The sequence below is a fragment of the Aplysia californica genome, unplaced genomic scaffold (assembly GCF_000002075.1).
Source record: "Aplysia californica isolate F4 #8 unplaced genomic scaffold, AplCal3.0 scaffold00259, whole genome shotgun sequence".
Classification (NCBI taxonomy): domain Eukaryota; kingdom Metazoa; phylum Mollusca; class Gastropoda; order Aplysiida; family Aplysiidae; genus Aplysia; species Aplysia californica.
Window position 1 is genome coordinate 76,247 of NW_004797529.1, and position 18,846 is coordinate 95,092.

Here is an 18,846-nt window from a genome sequence, read left to right on the forward strand (position 1 = left end):
ACGCTGTTTGTGAAAGATTGCGTGAGGCTGGTCTTGTGGTAAGACTGGAGAAATGTGTTTTTGGAGTCCTGGAGATTGACTTCTTAGGTCACCACATCACTCCATTAGGATCTACACCTCTCCCCTCCAAGATTAAAGCAATTGAGGATTTTCCCCCTCCTCAAACAGTGAAAGGGTTACAAGAGTACTTAGGGATGGTAAACTTCTATCATCGGTTTATTCCCCATGCAGCAGAGGTCCAACGCCCCCTGTACAATGCTTTAAAGAACTTTTCAAAGTCCACTCAGGTCCAGTGGTAGGAAGAAATGAGCACTGCCTTCCAGACTAGCAAGGCAGCACTGACAGAGGCAGCCATGCTTGCCCACCCGAACACCGACGTGCCCATCGCACTCTCATGTGATGCATCGGAACAAGCCGATGGCGCGGTTTTCGAACCATTTGTGGATGGGTCGTGGCAACCCTTAGCTTTCTTCAGTAGACGCTTACGTCCTGCAGAGAAGAAGTACAGCGCTTTGACAAAGAACTGCTCAGCATCTATCTCTCCATTCGTCATTTCCGGTTCCTGCTTGAGGGTCGATTATTCTGTGTCTTCACTGACCACAAGCCCCTGACTTTCTCGATGTCAAAAGTCACAGAACCCTGGTCTGGTCGACAACAGAGGCAACTGTCCTTCATCTCTCAATTCACAACAGACCTCAGGCATATTTCGGGTAAAGACAATGTCACCGCTGACTGCCTTTCACGCTCTATCTCCAACGTGTCGGTAGGCGTAGACTACTCGGCAATGGCAACTTCTCAGGCCGCAAGTGAGGAAGTTCAGGCCTATCGCACAGCCATCACAAATCTCCGTCTGGTTTATACAGCTGTAGAACCAACCGGTCCTCAACTGTTGTGTGACATCTCCACAGGGAAACCACACCCAGTGGTGCCACCAGACTTCCGACGTCAAGTTTTTGACATCATACATAGCCTTTCACATTCAGGGGCAAGAGCTACAGCACGACTTGTGTCCCAGAAGTTTGTGTGGCATGGTTTGAAAAAACAAGTTAGACAATGGGTAAAAGAGTGTTTGGATTGCCAACGATCCAAAGTACACACACACGTCCACACCCCACTTGAGAAGATTCCAACACCAAAGAAAAGATTCAGTCACATACACGTGGACATTGTCGGACCTCTCCCTTCTTCCCAGGGATACACTTATCTGTTTACAATCATTGACCGCAGCACACGCTGGCCAGAAGTGATACCACTACAAAACACGTCTACTGTCACTTGTGCACATGCGCTCATCAGTGTATGGATAGCCCGTTTTGGCATCCCAACAGACATTACTTCTGACAGGGGTTCTCAATTCATGTCTGCCCTCTGGACGGAAATTATGGAAAGACTCGGGACTAAGATCCATCGAACGACTTCCTATCATCCACAGTCGAACGGAATCGTCGAGAGATTCCATAGGACTCTTAAATCCTCACTCATGGCTCGACTACATAGTCCCAACTGGATGGAACAACTACCATGGGTCATGCTGGGCCTAAGAACTGTTCCTAAGGAGGACATCGGAACTTCAGTGGCTGAGTTAGTGTGCGGAGAACCTCTCACAATTCCAGGAGAACTGATTGCTGCCACCGCCACCCCTTTCTGTGCCACTGAACAGCTGAATGATTTTCGTGGCCAGGCCCAATCATTCCTACCCACTCCAACTTCACGACACTGCCAGCCTCCAAACAAGGTGCCAAGCACTTTGACAACAGCAAAGTATGTCTTTATCAGATGCGACGCCTCTCAACGTCCCTTACAACGTCCATACACTGGACCATACGTCGTAGCTGCTCGGAACAGCAAAACTTTCCACATACTCATGGGAAATAGGACAGAAACGATTTCAATTGATCGCCTGAAACCGGCCCACGTAGAAACGTCGCAACCAGTCCTTATCGCTCACCCACCGAAACGTGGACGGCCCAGAACTATCACAACTAACAATCCTGCTCCTCCACCTCCACCTTCTTCATCTCAGCAGCCTCATCTTACGGCTTCCAAGAGCTCCAGGTCCGGACGTCAACTTCGTCCACCTAGGAGGTTTATGTGAGGACAACACTGATGGGGGGTTGTGTGGGGTTATACGAAACACTACAAGTACGATCGCATTGACCTCACAAGGACAAGGGACGTCACTCTCCGCGAGAGTGACACAGGGAGTAAAAATCAAGACCGAGAGGCGAGCAGTTCAACTCACAACAACTCAAGAGGTAAGTCTTAGCTTTATTTAAGCGCTACTCCTACAGTAATACATTTTATCATTACTGTTAGATCCACCAATAGTCATTGCAGCATTGACAACATGGTTCAAAGACTACAGAGAGGATGAAGACACCACTTCACACACAATGCATAGAATAAGGGAAGCTGGTGTCTCTAGAGGGTCGGAGAGAGACAGCAACCTGTGTGGAAAAGCCAGAAGAATATCCAACCCGCTGTTAACTCACTTCAGACGGGTCACACAACAGTTGCGTGACCCCCGCCATGACGCTCGCGTCGGGTCTCACAAGCCCTGCGTGACCAACTTTGGAATTTTTTTTTCGCTCTACAAATCACGCACGGATCGCGAGACCCGCCTCGTACCCTTGTTTGGCCAAGCCTGAGCTACTTAGACTTCGTTTCGTATCTCTGGGGCCGGTAGTTTTTAAGTTATTGAAGGTGAAGGACAGTGACCCCAACTGGGGTTGAACAGACCGGAACTCGCGCTTTGTTTTTTTCTATACAGCTCATAGTAATCCGACAGTCGCGTCGTAGTAACGGTCGAAGAAGTCGCATGAACAAGAATCACATAATTTCGCCGTTTTCTATACTTCTGTGCGTTTTACTAGTTCTAGTGTCTCAGAATATGATGTGTCTAATAGTTAGGATCCTGGATATGTACCCAAACACGGCCCGAGTCGCAGTTCTAGGGCTAGATCTAGCACTAGTACCGGTGTTGTTTTTCGCGCAACGAAATCACAACGTCGTGCCGTACATCTGTCTCATGTAATTCAGTGTATGGGTCTGAATCAATGCACAGACCAGCTTTTATATTTTCACCAAACACTTGCACATGTATACAAATCAAACCAGAACACTTTGAACTTTTATTTTTGTTGTTGCAGTGAATTTCATTCTACTTGTCACGTCTCTAGAAATTTTTCGAAAATCAAATTCATGCCAATTTTTAAAAAATCATACAAATTAAAGTATTAGACTTAGACAACTTTAGTTTTTTGTATTAGATTAAGCTTGAATGTTACTTTACTGTGTCAAAAAATGATTACAATAGGGTAATTTTGAGAGTTGTGGTGATTTATTGAAGGGTGACCTTATTTAGGCCACATATGGCCTAAATAAGCTAAACCCCCCTCCCTTACCTTATTTGGGCCACAGGTGGCCTAAATAAGCTAAACCCCCCTCCTTTACCTTATGTAGGCCACACCTGTGGCCTGAATAAGCTAAACCCCCCTCCTTTACCTTATTTAGGCCACACCTGTGGCCTAAATAAGCTAAACCCCCCTCCCTTACCTTATTTAGGCCACATATGTAGTCAAAATAACCAAACCAATGTAAAGCATTGGTTTCTTTACAAGTTACATTATTATCTCTTTAAAACTCTTCACATCCATTTTCCTTCACAGCCGTATCGTACATGACATGTGATGTAGAATCAATTTAAGGTCCTTGGAAAGGGGACCAGAAAATAACAAAATTATTTTATGATCTTCACTTGCACTTGCAATTTTTTGGACAAATTAAAGTCTACCTAATTATATTTTTTCCCCTCATTTTTCTTCACTATAAATGACAACTGGCATGTATTGTTTTCAGTTATTATCAAGAAAGTGGATAGGCGGACTACGGGGTCTATCTAGCCAAAAGGATAGGTGGACCCCGGGGTCTACCTAACAAAATGTTAGGTTTTAGGATGTGAACCCCGGAGTCAGCGTAGTGAAATAAGTAGATCTAGGTTTAACTAAGGATCGGTGGACCCCGGGGTCAACATAATGTAATAAGTAGATCTAAGTTTATTTTATAATAGGACTGGCGGAGCCCGTGGTCAAAGTAGTGAAATTATAAGTAGATATAGGTTTAATTAAGGATTGGAGGACCACGGGGTCTATGTAGTGAAATCAGTAGATCTAGGTTTAATTAAGGATTGGTGGACCCTGGGGTCAATGTAGTGAAATAAGTACATGTAGATAGATCTAGGTTTAATTTTAAGGATTGGTGGACCCTGGAGTCAACGTAGTGAAATAGGTAGGTTTAAGGTGAACCCCAGGGTCTACCTAACGAAACACTAGTTAGGTTTTTAGAATAGATGGATCCTGCGGTCACCGTAGTAAAATAAGTAGGTTTAATCAAGGTGTCCCGGGGGTCCACCAATCCTTAATTAAACCTTCTTAATCCTCTATGGCCTTGGTGACTCCGGGTTCCACCAATCTTTAAAGAAACCTACTTATTTCACTGCGGTGACCCCAGGGTCCACCTGTCCTAAAACCTAGTACCAATCCTTACTTAAACCAAACCTTATTTCACTACGGTGACTCCGGGGTCCACATCCTAAAACCTAGTATTTCGCTATGCAGACCCCGGAGTCCACCTATCCTCTACAGGACTATACTATTATTATCAATTTGCAATTTTCATTGATTAGCATTTTTGTTTAAATATAATATTGAATCAGAGTGCAGGGGAGTCCGAGGCGCCCGGTCGATTCGGTGGTCGGCTTTTGTAGATCTATGCATTTTTTACGGAAAGCCGTATTACCTAACCCTATTACTAGATCTATTAGTGTTGTGAAAACTTCAACCTCTACAGCTCAGACGTCAAAAGATGCTGGTAAATAATAATAGATCTACGTCCTGAAGTTTCATAATTTATTTTTATACAGAATAACACAGTACACAGTCAGTAGTTTTTATTTCATCGAGTTATAAAAATGGCCTTCGTATAAAAATTGCCTTGTTTTCAGAAGCAAGTTTTAATAGTTCTAGTTCTATCTAATTGATTTTCATGCGAATTCAACCATTTTGATGATCTTTCTTTTCCTTTTAAGAAGATGTAGATCTAGGCCTGTCGGATGTGGCAGTGCGAATAGCACTGAGTTGTTTAGATCTAGATCTAGATCTAGACCCATCAAAACACGAGGCTTCGTGGCCGATCACAAAAGTCTACGGGGCTTATCGAGGCCGATTCGCCCTGCCGCGAGCACGTTCACTAAACTGCCTACTAGATAGAATCTACTACCAAATATTCTCTACACGATCTTTGCTACTACTACTACTAGGCCTACTAGCCTACATGTACTACTACGAGACAGTACGAGAGAGTGTCACTCAGGCAAAGATAGTGTAACTTTGACTCAGCCACGTAGTATACACACTTTTTATACCCCAAATTTAACCCGAAAGTCCATTCGGAGGATTTGACCTTTTCACTTGACCAAAGTGTGCCAAAATGGTAGCCTAGCTTTTGCCCCTCCATGAAGGAAAAATCCGGCCCTCATTCAAACCATTGGAATTGAGCAAAATTTTGCGTATTGTGCTTTGTTCTTTACAATATTCATTATGGTTATGATTTATAAGTTGTACACTGAGGCAAAACCATACTAAATGAGAAAGGTGCACCATTATGAAAGTGGAATGAACTCAGTTGCCTGAAAAGGGTAGTTTGAACATGTGTGGCCTAAATAAGCTAAACCCCCCTCCCTTACCATAGGGCGATAACATAAAGAAAGCCGAAACTTAAGCGGCTGAAGATCGACTCGGACAGGCGCCAGTAGGTGTCTGCTTGACTCCACATAGAGGGCGCCTATTGCCGATCCCTTTAAGCTCGCGTTGCATTGATCTACTGTTGTCTAGTCTGCCTACATCTACCGTATCTAGAATCTAGTTCTAGGTCTTGAGTGATTACAAATTTACAAGAATGGACTCGTCATCCGAGAGGGGGAGGGGGAGAGGAGGAGAGGGGGAGAGAGGGGGAAAGAGAGAGAGGAAGAGAGAGAGGGGGAGAGGGAGGGGGGAGGGAGAGGGGGAGAGGGAGGGAGGGAGGGAGAGGGTGAGAGGGAGGAAGAGAAAGGGAGGGAGAGAGGGAGGAGAAAGATCATCTTCCCGTATCCGGTAGAATGTCATATAAAATTGCAATATTATGTCATAAATGTGTCAATAACAAAGCTCCCTCATATCTTAGTGATCTCATCCAGATGTATGTTCCATCTAGATCACTAAGATCAGGCGATCAGTATCTTTTAAGAGTTCCTAGAAAAGGGGGTAAAAAATTAGCTGAAAGGTCGTTCGCCCACCTTGCTCCGTCAGTTTGGAACTCTCTTCCCCAACCCTTGAGACATAAAACATCTGAGTCTAAATTTTTTTAAATCTTTAAAGACACATTTAATGACATCTTTTTTTGTCTGTAGATTCAGGTTCAATACAATGTTATGTAAATGACTATGTATCCAGTTATGTATTTTGTGAATTGCATTGTGTATATTATTTTATGCTCATTTCGTGACGACGTGTAAGCGTGCGCGTGTGATAAGCAAGTAGATGCGTGTGTGCGTGCGTGCGTGTGTGTGTGTGTGTGTGTGTGTGTGTGTGTGTGTGTGTGTGTGTGTGTGTTTGGCGTACATGTGTGTGCACATGTGTGCGTGTTATGTGTTCGTGAGTGTGTATGTCTGTGTGTTTGTGTGTGTGTATGTGTGTGTGTGTTTGTGTGTGTTTGTGTGTGTGTTTGAGTGAGTGTATTTTTGTGTTTGTGTCGCGTGCGTGAATATTGTTCGTACATGTATTTTTATGTAAAGCGCCTAGAGCTGTGTTTACACGGGAGTGGGCGCTATAGAAATTATCTTCATTATTGTTATTATTATTATTATCATTATTATTATTATTATTGTAAATCGACATCCATTTTGACAAGACACGACACGACACAGCCAGATAAGCAGATCTCTAGACGCACAACGAAAAACTACACAGGCCTCGTCTCTTCAAAACCACACTCTATTGACACAGTAAAGCCGAGATATGTAGATCTAGAAAAAAATTAAATTAATTACATCACAACACAGCATAATATTTTGGGGGAAAAAAACACGAATTTTCTTAAATATTGCTTAAAATGCAATTCTGCTCGGTGACCACCCTATTTTGACGATGCTGATTTCAAAAATGTAATTAGTTTTTGTCTACCGTGAAGCACCAGCTCTGAAATGACCATTTAAAATTGTCCCCAGTCCAGTCGGGTGACATCACACAAACCGCTGAACCCGAGTTGGCGACGGCGAGACAGCGAGACGGCATTGGGAGTTCGCGACCTCGGTGCTTTCTTGTCGTACCTCCATTTTTAATAACAGTGAAAACAGTTCATAACAAAATGTGAGTTAAAGAAGAAGTCTCATTTTCACTGTTAAAAAATGGAAATACGACAAGAAAGCACTGCGGTGGTGAGTTGACAGCGAGACGCCCTTCCCATTTTTTCGGCGTAATAAGAATGTAGTTTGGATTCCGATAAAGCCGACAACTCCGATCCGAGTTTAAAGCCGCCTGCAGTCGGCCAGCTCTATGTGGGGCAAGTTGGAAATCATAAGAGAATTTTTATACCTATCGGCGCTTACTGAGTCAGTCTCCGAAATCGGCGTTCTCTATGTTTTCGCCCTTATTTAGGCCACAGTCCACTGTGGCCTAAATAAGCTAAACCCCCCTCCCTTACCTTATTTAGGCCATATGTGGCCTAAATAAGCACTCCCTTTATTGAAATACCCCCCAAAACGCCAGTCTTCAACGCTTGTGGCTGGTGAAAGGGCCCAGTCGCAAGTGAGTTAACTGGCATGATCAGCAGGCAGATCTATTTATGGATCCTGGAGAGGAAGGAAGAGCAGCTATGGTATTGTGTCGCCTGCAATGACGCCTATTCTCAAACTAAGTAAGTAAGTAGTATCTTTGCTGTTATCCTACTCCACCTGTTTCTTGGTTGTTGCCACTCAGTTCTATTTTCCAAAAACAAGCTTGATAGAACCTACCACTTTCAATGTCTGCAAGGAAGTTAGTCCACAGCACTTGATCAGGTTTCTTTGGGTTTCGGTATTGCTCCACCAGCATGTCAAACTGGTTGTCATTGAGGTCATGTTGACCCAGTTTACTGAGCCCCATGGATGCCAGTCCCCTCCGGAACTGAGGAATGCTAATAGAGCCACTGCGCAGCGGATCAAAATCTTGGAAATACTCGATCACCTGCAAGAACAATAGCAACAGAAGAAGTAAGAAGTGAGCATCTAAGCATGTTCATATAATAAATGTTCAAGTGCATATATAAATAGCATGGAATCTTTGATTTATAATCAAACCGGCAAGAAAACTTGCAAGATGCACTAGTCACATATATTCTAGTATAGGACAACTACTTTTCTCCTTGACAATGGGTGGCCATCTTGGACAATTACAACTTTATTTTGAATTTCACAAGAGGCAAACTGACTTTAAATTTTCTCCACATTATTTATATATGAATATGATGCACCCATTATGGTACTGGTATCATTTGCATACTAAGAAAGCACATGTCCCAGCTTTACAATCTTCCCACTCAGTAGATAGACATAATGTGTCTTGCATGAACTATAAATACTTTGTTCATGGAATCTCATTGACTGCTGTACATTTTCAGAAAGAACACACAACAACTAAATAGAAGCATACATTGTTATATATTTTTGACGCACTGAATCATCCCTTTTCCCCTGAGGGACATTTTTCTATTTATTTCTCAATTAGTTCCATCAAAATTAAAGGGATGCCTCCAATGTGATTTCAAACAATAGTTGATAAGAGAAGCTGCATGTGAGATGAAACACTGGAACTTGTGAGGTTTCTTTAATTTTGTAAATATTAAAAAGACTGACAGAGGATATGACTAATCAACAATGTGTAATCCTATTTTGCACACTTGTTTGTTTCTGCAAGATGAAGATCAAAAAGAAGTCAGCCTTGACTGTTTAGAACATACATTGACTGAACTCAAAGGATACGGAAGGCTATTCCACCTTTAAACATAGCCAATTTTGTCATCCAAATCTTTAACATCACAAACTTCCTGATAACTATGCTTTTATTCAACCTGTCTGCCTAAAATAAACACCAAACTGAGAAGAAATTGCTTATCCTTGCAATAAAATTTTTTATTACAATCAAGATGGATTTGCTCAGGTTTTGCTGAGTTTTGTTATGACAGTAAGCAACAGAGCGACACTGTGCACCAGCTGATCTGGCTCACTGTAAACTAAGAGTTGATAGGTGTTTTATATTGTCTCTGAGGGCTGGGCCATCTCCAAGGAAGCTTAACCCCATAACAAAAATGGAATCAACACATATGATCTTACCCTGAGTCTGCTTGCCAGCACAATGTGTCTGATCCTTGCCATTAGCTCCTCAAACTTCACAGGGGGACTCTCCACCCATTTAGTTTCTCCAACTGCTTGGGGAACCACATTTGTTCTGTTTGGATCTGAGATGTCAACATCATCCATTGTGTGCCCAACAAATTCTGTTGACAGATCAGAAGTTAATGACACATGAAGAAAGAAGAAGTTACACACAAAAGCTCGTTGGTATCACAGTAAACATAACTTACCTCTGAAAAAAAAAGATTTATATCAAATATATTGTTCTATTATTATAGAAAAGGTTTGACTTGAAAAGTTAAGCAGACAGCTAAACTGTAAACAGTTAAGAGGAGTCATTACGGAGACAAAAATAACATTTCTTAAATAAAACTGAAATAACAGTTTGAGCGATTTTCTGGTGATACTAGGGGAAAACTAAGGTATTCTGATTGGGATCTTCTAACCTTTGCATTGCTACATGGAGTCAGTTTGGCATCTCAAGCCTACACAATGATAATAATGAGCATCAAATAACTCACTTACCTTTAGCACAATATTATTTTAAATTGTCGTCAGTATTTCTAACAACATATAATAACTAAAGGCAGAGGGAATTTTGTGTGCTAAAATTGGTCAAGCTTTGATAGGTACATGAGGGGAAGAAATTATAGCCAAGAAAAATCCTATTCTATTTAAAACAAACTTTCATTTTTAAAACCTCTCACAAACACAATTTGTATTCTACAGATAAATCTCTCACCACGTAGGAGCACCAAATAAAGATAAAGAAGCATCAAAAGTTGTTAAATGTTAGTCCACTAACTCGTTTCTTGTTCAAAGTACCATAAACACTACATCATCAAGATTATCTAAAAGATATCTTTTATTTCTTTCCAAACTAGCACAATTATTTAGTACCGTAGTAAAAAACGGAACAGGTCTGAACCTACAACAAAATGTTACAGATGAAACTTCTATATTCACTATATAAGTTACAAAAAGTTAAACTGTCTTGTACATCCAATGTGTGCAAGATAATGTCTTTATTTACAGAAGTGAGCATTCTCCCAAACATATTTCTGCCTTCAGCACAACGCACATAATACACGATTCAAATTGTAAAGCCTGAAAAGAAAGGCTCAAAGTAACATTTATCTAAATAGAAGATAAAAAGAATTTAATCGTTACAACTTGAAGAAGAACAGCCTTCCACACAATTTAAGTGACCTCTGTCCACTGCCTGTACAAAAGCTGGATAGTTTACGTCTCCTGAAGAGGGATCCTGGAACTTGTTCAGAATCAGCTTAAGGTCTTCGTTGTTCACATTCAGTCCCAGGAAGTGAAGAATGCGTGCAAATTGAGGTGGTGTCACAACTCTGGTGTATGCTTTAGACTGTGAAAGTAAATCAATAAAGCACATTCCATCAAGTTTGAACCTCTTAAGTAAAAAAACAGAAGCAGTTCAGCAATATGAAATTGCTCACTTAAATCATTTTTAAAGAGGCATTTAAAGCTGTGCTTAAAAAGATGCTATTATTTGCATATACAAGGGCAAAGAACTAAAGTGGTCAAATAAGTTTTTATATATCAACTTTATAACTTTTATGAATTATGTGGTAAAGTTGCTTGCAAAGATGATTTGACCAAAAAAAACATAAGGTAAAACAACAGTACTATGAAATTTGTTTTATTTTTAAAAAAAGGTCTTGTTTGCTCATATAATTTTTGAACTCTAGTATTTGTTTTAAGTTATTTCTGAAAACAATTCATACAAGACTCATTTGAGGAAAGTAAAATATATCTAATTATGACACTGTAATAATAGTAGTTTACTACAGCTGAGCCTTACCCTGTCAAAATCTTTGAAGTACTGGTACATCATGATCCTGTCCTTGACCACTTTGTCAGCAATGGTGTTGAGGACTTCCATGAGGCGCTGCTCCTCACCTTCTGTCAGAGGCTTCAAGCCCTGCACATTAACAAAGTCACAATGGCTTTAACACGGAATGCTCCCTCCCCTCCAGAGTAAGACATTTGATTCTAATAAGTAAAGTATTATTATCTAAATCAATTAAAACTGTGTTCGAGACAAGAATAAAAATTTATGAAAGCTTTTTTGTCATACACATTCGTCAAAATGATGTACAAGCTATACATTTTTCATTTTAGCACAAAACACTGTTTTAAAATGGCCAAATTGTGTCAACAGCATTAAGTAGAAACATCCTTAACTGGGTTTTTTTTTTTACAGTATTTCAAACTAAAAAATAATAAACTGTAAAAGTTTACTTTTGATACTTACCCTTGTCAGTGTTCCCCTTGGTGGTCGTTGCACACTCTCTGTTGGTTTCTTCTCCAAGTCAGGGATGTTGAATGCTAAGAATAGAGGATGAAAATGATTTATTGTTCTCAATAAAGTTAATGTTAGTGGAACTGAATTTTATCTCATCTGATGAAAATCTTTTAAACATTTGTGAATTTGGTTAACCAAAGGTTAAAAACCAACAAACACAAGTAGCAAGTAGGATCTGTGTAGAAAAAGGCGCAATTCAATTTCATATGAAAACATTTTTAATACAAATTAGTATGAAAAAATATAGAGACTTTAGGTCTAACACAGTAAGAAAATATGAGGCTTAATTCACAAAATCTTCACAATAAAATTTAAGAATAGAAGTCTCAATACACGAACAAACATGTCACAAAATAATGACAGTATAAGGAGATTTAGAAAACGTTTTTCATTCTTGTATTTTGTCTTTGTAGAAGTTTAATGCCTCCATAACATTACATAGGTCATTTCAAAGATCAGTGCATTATACTCCAACAAATTATAAAGGCTAAGAGGAAAGCTCCTTGAATGATGCTTTAAAAAATTCAGACCCTCTTTGCATTGCAACCTTCAATGCCTGTATAGTAGGCTACAAATTGATGATTGCCTATAGCACACAGCTTGGAGCAAACACTTTTCTTCTTAACTCTCTAAACTATGTTGGTAGGAAAAATGTTATATCACTTTTGCAGTTTCCATCTCACCATTCTCCATAGCATCACAAAATTCTTTGTACTGCACTCTACCATCAGGGAGACGATAGTATTCGACAACCTTCTGAATTTCGGGTCGTGCCAGTTGGGCTTCTTTTCCACAGGCTAAGGCAAGCCCACAGACAAACTGATTCTCTGTGATAACACCACTCCTTAATTTGTCGTGATCTTTGAAGAACTCAATGGTGCGAATTCCATTCTTGAAAACAGCAACCCGAACTTTGTCAAGTATTTCTGATAGAGTTGGATCTGCAGAGGGCTGAAAAAAAAAGGTTGTCCATTAAAACAGAAACAATTAAATTTATCATGCTTGACAAACAACATACAGTACAGTGGAGATTGTTTTAATCAAAATCTGTTGGACCGTAAGATTTATTTCAGCTTCATCATATTTTACATGTAGAGAGATTGTTGAAATTGCATGCACACTTATAAAGGAAGTAATTCATTCCCAAAATCCCAAGCCAGTAACATCATAAAACACAATCACATTACATGCCATGCAGGTGCTCATGTGTACGTGAGTATGTGAACTAGTTCCACAGAGACAATATTCATTATCCTAGTGTCACTTTTCAAGGTGTGTAGTCCCACTGTCGTGTATAATAAACAATATACACTGGCAAAGCTTCTCCCTGGCCCACAATCAATGCACAAGCAGTCTAGTCTCATTCTTCTGTCTCGCCATCTCAAAGCAAGACTTGATGAGTCTCAATACTTGAGGAGTTGCTAGTGAATAATCAGACAACATAACCATCTAACTCTTTTCCATTTAGTAGAACTAGAAGCATTTCAGTTAATTTGTAGTTTCTAACAAAGACAACAAAGAAAAAAAGCAGTGATTCTGTTTCTTTCAGATTACCGCTATTCCCAGATCAACATTTTTGGTTCAAGTGATCTCCACTGTAATTCACTGTCTTACTTTTTAAAATTTTTATAATGTTTGACATTAGGATTAGCTGCAAATATTAATCACTTAATCTCACTTCACAGATTCACTTTCTATTATTTTTTTCTCTTTCCCTCTGAAAATTCAAAATCAAAAGCAGTTACAGCCTATCAACATTCATTTGTATGCCTGCACAACTATCTCTACAGCACATTCAAGTTCAAAAGTGGGAAGCCAACAACATATCAGTACAGTACACAATGTACTTACAAAAAGTGGTGTCATGTCCACACTTCTCTCCCTTGACCAGTTAGCGGGCTCCCTCTCCTTTTTCACATAGTTGTGGACTGCTAAGATATCATGATGAAGGTTCAGGTAGTTGATGAGCCCAGGACTTTTCGGGTCATTGTACTTTTCTACCAAAGTTTTCATGTCTTCCTCATCAACATCCAAAGGTCCAGGAAAGTTACGGTAAAACTGTGAAACATATTTGTCTCAGACATACTTGTCACGAATACAGTTTATATGAATCAATAAAGCTTTAAAGAAAATACCATTTTTGTAAGAGATTTAAAAGAAAATGAAAAGTAAACAACACATTAAAATATTCTTAAAATCAAACCTTAGAATATATATTATGACTGACTGATGACGGAAAGACCAAGGTTATACCCTCAGCCTTGGTGGTCAGGACCCCCTGTAATACACAAGCTTTGTAAGCCATTGAACTTCCCATTAATATATTCCCGTAATAAAGAAAATGTAAAGGTACTAAAGCATGGCAAAAACTCACTTCTCAAAGCTTTAGAAACCCTTTTGCAGGCAGAAATGGCATAAAAACAAAAGAGGACCTTGCCTTGAAACCATTTATAGATTTTTGCTTTGACAGAAGAATATTTTTCAAGCTTTTAATAACCCAGAAAGCAGAAACATCATCCGTTCGCTGCACATGTTTTCACAATTACTATTTCTTTTATGAACTTAGAAATACACTTATAATTATATCCACAAACCTGGCTTTCAGAAACAACTCCTCTGTGATGTCTATCAAAATCCTCATACTGGGTGCGCAGGTTGATGCCTCTGACCTTGTAGTATTGTTGCATGCGGCGCAACAACTCCACCAGCCTTGCTTCAGAACCCACAGAGAGAGGGCGGGTAGAGCGGACTGTACCAAGGCTGAAAATACAAGTGACAGAGTGTGATCTAACTAGTGAAAATATAGCAAACAGATAATCACTTTCAACTTACCCAGTTGCTGTGATGTAGTTGTCTACAAACTAGACTAAATGAAAAGTTTTAATTCTAGTTGTGTGCGGGAGTCTTTCCAATACCCCCCGAACATTTAAACCCATCCAAACATTTGCTGTGAGTGCGATAACAAATTAAAGTTTTTAACTTAATAGATCATTAACTTTCAACACACATCATCAGGAATCTCTTTGGGAAGTAATGACTATCATGAGAAGTGTATTGGCTGTATTACCTGTCCTGGGCAACAACATCATTGCACACCGGACAGGATCATGAGAAGTATTGAGCTTTCAAATAAAAGTAAAAATCATGCATCAAGTCGGGAAAAAAAGCAAATGTTCTCTTCCCCTTTCTCCTTCTTTTGTTCCTCCCCCTGCTCCTCCTACTCATACTGTTGCTGCTATTGCTGCCATAGTTGAAATGAAAACTGGTTACACAAGTCTGGAGGCCCATCTCAGTGACAAAGGTTTCAATATTTCCAGGTATCTTTCAGAGCCACAGACAGGTTACCCATCAGCTTCTCTTAAAAAATTGGCAACACAAGGAAATAAGGTTTAGGTAATCTCATTATTTTCAGTGTGAAAAAACATAATGCATCGCAACCCACTGTCTTTTTACATGCATAAAAAATTAACAAGCATTTTAGCTTTTAAATCTTTTGAATGCGTAACAATAAATTTTGTTCCCCTAAGCACTATTACAAATATCCAGATTAGACTTCTTGTCTCAACAGAGTTGAGTTGTCTGCTTTTCCCAAATGTTGGATGTATTATAAGCACCAGTCGACATGGAAACATTGGAAATTGCTTGAAAACACATGTAATATTCTCAAATTTTTATGAAATCTAAAAATTTCTCTCAAATTTCAAGGCAGGATAATGGAAGGTTGCTGGTGAGTTCTCACATTCACTATTTATATATGGTGGAGTATATGTCATCCAGTATGCATGTGGCATTCTGAGTATCAGAGTTGAAGAAATGTTGTAAAAATTTACCCCTTTTCTATTCAAGTGTTGAATTTGATTATAATATTTTATGAAATTGAGAATTAGTAGATAAACCCCACTATAGATTTCAGAACGTCAGAAAATATTCAAAAAATACGAGTTGATAGAAAAATTAGACTGTTATTAACGAATGCATAATTTAGCAAAATTTGTTAATTTCTGCACAATTTCAGATTATTTTCCTTTATCATTCTTAGTTAAAATTAACAGAATCGCATAATTTCATATTTTTGGTCTCAGTTTGCATTATTTCAGATTTTTTTTTGCATAAAACCGCAGGGATATAAAAACAAACAGTCAAATGCATAATTTAAACTTACTACTCCATGGGTATTTTCTCCTGTATCTCCGGAGGTGCATTGAGCTGATATGGATTGAAGTGCTGCTCAATTGTGTCGCAGAAACGTTTGTAATTAATTTTTCCATTGTCAAGCAAGCCGTATTTCATGCTCAATGCTCTTTCTTCGTCATCTGACAGTTTGAGACTCAGAGTCTGCCACAGACATCTGAAAAACTGGGGAACTGAAATAAATCATAAATGGTTAATAAATTATTAAATTACATTTTTCAGTCCACATAAATATGCAGTAAAAATTGTACAAGACAACCATGCATTGTCAAGGAGGATGGGTGGTCACTTGTATAGATGATTATCTCTTGAACAGGTGGTCTTTAGAGCAGGTTTGAATTGATTGCACAGGAGCTTAGACCAAAATAAGTGAACAAAGTGTTCTTTCAGAAAAGTTGTAAGTTTCCCTAACTAAATAGAAAACAAAAACACTGTATACAGTAGACCTATTCTGTACTAAGGAGAATTAAAAGAAATAATCTTTATACAGTGAACTTTTGTCTAAAGAGGGTTAGCAACAGAAGACTAAGCATCTTTTTTTTCTGAGACATGAAATACAAGACCTCTTTGTAAGTTACAAATAACTTTGATCTGCAAATGACTGAGGCAAATTCACACTGCTGAGATATTTTTAGATCATAAAATAAAATGCACTGACTGAGAAAAAGTTGTTTTTATTTAGATTAACAGCTCACTATATAATTAACACATTAGCTATGTACCTGTGACAAACCCTGATCGAAGTTTGTCATAATCTTGGAAGAATTCACTGACACGTATTCTCTTTGTTTGAGCAATTGTCCGGACACTGTCCTCAACATTTGATGCTACTGCAGCAGCTGCCATGGTGGTATGTGATCCACTGAAGAGGAGGCAATAATATAACAAAATTAGAAATGGGGGCAGGACTTCAAGAATACTGTGGATACAGTAGAATTCTGCATGAACTTGGTTTAGAACATCAATCATTGTAAAATATATAGCCTACATTAAAAGCTTGGCATCTTTTTTATCTCAGAGATATAATATTATCAAAATAAAAATCAAATTATAAATTTGTAAACTGATATTATTTTGGTTGATTCTATTGATTTTCATTGTGTCTTTACTTTCCAACCCTTGAAAAGAGTAGGACTTGGACAACAGTAAGCCTACTTATAGTACATTCGAACCTGCCTTGACGGCCACCTGTATAATATGGCCATCTGTGCAAAAGGCCACTTTCCTTTTCCATAAAAGCAATTAATCTTGTTTAAAAGTGTTTCAGGAGGAGAACAGGTAATTTTTTTTAAAAAGTATAAATCAAATTAACAAACATTGGTCTGAAAATGCAATTTAGAAACCAGTCATAGAAAAATTGGAGTAGATCTAGCCCATATATGTCAAAGGGATAAAATCTTATATAGATTTATATATGTGGTGAAGAAGGTCAAACTCAAAAAGTAGAAAAACCAGTATCAAAAAGGTAGTATCAGTATTGTACAATAAGGTTTGGTTAAAACTGACACCCATATGCTGCCAATAGATTGATGCCATAAATGAGTTTTGAATCAATGTTTCCTGGCAACAAAGTTTAAATAAATTCAAAACTATCAGACATAATTTTGAAGGCTCATATATCTAGATTTAATATGCACAAATTTTACTGGCAGAAGCTATGTCTTATTGCTTTGGCTTTTAATAACAGAGAGTGTCTTCAAGACACATCCCATGGTTTTTGTTTGACGAGAAACATATTAACAACCTTCTTTTCTGGTGTGAATCTTGATATATTATAAAAGCACAAGAGCATATATGCAACCCCAAAAGAACAAGCGGCTATTCAAGAGGGGGGGGGGGCATCGTTTTTCAAAACTATACTTCCAACGCCATGGCCAAGCTATGTCCTAAGAAGGTACATACATACTGCTAGGCCTGCTCAACTCTATATTATTATGCTGCAAGTATTCAGTCTTAATTCTAGCAATAGATACTTAAGGAGAATGCCAAGGTAAAAACTGGCAAGGGATCTCAAATAGATACTTTCCGTAAACTTTTCGGAAGAGTAAAGCACGACTATTCAATCATTGAGTACCAAATCCAGCCAGTCAATGGAAGGGGAGGCCGAAGCCGAAGCCGAAGCGAAGCGGAGGAGACGGAGACGAAAGTCAGGTGTGTGGAGAAAGTTGAGACTATAATTATAAGACACAGCTTTCACATAATTGTAGACCAAAAATATACTTAGCAGAAAACTTGACGTATGTGTCAAAATTACAGGTTTTCTTAGTGATTCTGCACTCACCCTAAATCTTAAAATCCGCCGTGTTTTTCTTCAAGCCTCGAAGGTTTCCTACTGAGGGAAACAGGGCGTCAGATGTTGCTTGGTTACCGCTGTCGTTCACGTCTTCTTCCGGGTCACCATGTTTGGCTCAAAAACCGTCATCGTTTAATAGAAACGACTCTTTCTGCAGCCTTTCTACTGCTACTCCTTGGCTCCTCCTAACTGCTGTCTTTCTGCCACACCCCTGGTCCTCTGGTAGGAAAGATCTACACCTAGTCTTCTCGGACAACGGCCAAAAATCTCGGAGGGCCCGTGTGCAAGTTGCGCACGTTAAAGATCCCTTGGTGGTCTAAAATCGATAAGAGTAGGCTGCGGCCGCCACCCCGGTAAAATTCAAAATTTCCTACCACTGAAAATATTAGGTGTCTCACGTGCGCTCATATGACCTTATGCAGTTGCGAGCGCCGTAAAAAACACTTACCAAACAAAAAAAGAAGCCGCTCCCTCGTCGCAGGCCTTCAGATCGCCGGCCGGAAAATATCTGGCGTTGCCAGATGGTCGCTGGACTGAGAACCCTTCGATACCGAGCAGATTTCACGTTTCCACGCTCAGTTTTACCGGGAAGTTGACAGGATT

The 18,846-nt window shown here is 39.3% G+C and overlaps 1 protein-coding gene across 1 annotated transcript in view; it reads right to left on the reverse strand.

The window, feature by feature from the left end:
• LOC101861823 overlaps window positions 1-18,447 on the reverse strand; it is a 27,553-nt gene extending 9,106 nt beyond the window's left edge. The window contains exons 1-11 of the mRNA XM_005100750.3: window positions 18,232-18,447; window positions 16,673-16,812; window positions 15,922-16,123; window positions 14,354-14,519; window positions 13,611-13,817; window positions 12,443-12,710; window positions 11,709-11,782; window positions 11,256-11,375; window positions 10,634-10,799; window positions 9,404-9,567; window positions 8,048-8,258 (exon numbers count right to left, since the gene is read on the reverse strand). Of these exons, the coding sequence (XP_005100807.1) occupies window positions 8,048-8,258; window positions 9,404-9,567; window positions 10,634-10,799; window positions 11,256-11,375; window positions 11,709-11,782; window positions 12,443-12,710; window positions 13,611-13,817; window positions 14,354-14,519; window positions 15,922-16,123; window positions 16,673-16,796 (1,702 nt within the window). The 5' untranslated portion in view covers window positions 16,797-16,812; window positions 18,232-18,447. The remainder of the gene's footprint in view (window positions 1-8,047; window positions 8,259-9,403; window positions 9,568-10,633; window positions 10,800-11,255; window positions 11,376-11,708; window positions 11,783-12,442; window positions 12,711-13,610; window positions 13,818-14,353; window positions 14,520-15,921; window positions 16,124-16,672; window positions 16,813-18,231) is intronic.
• Window positions 18,448-18,846: the final 399 nt, after the last annotated feature.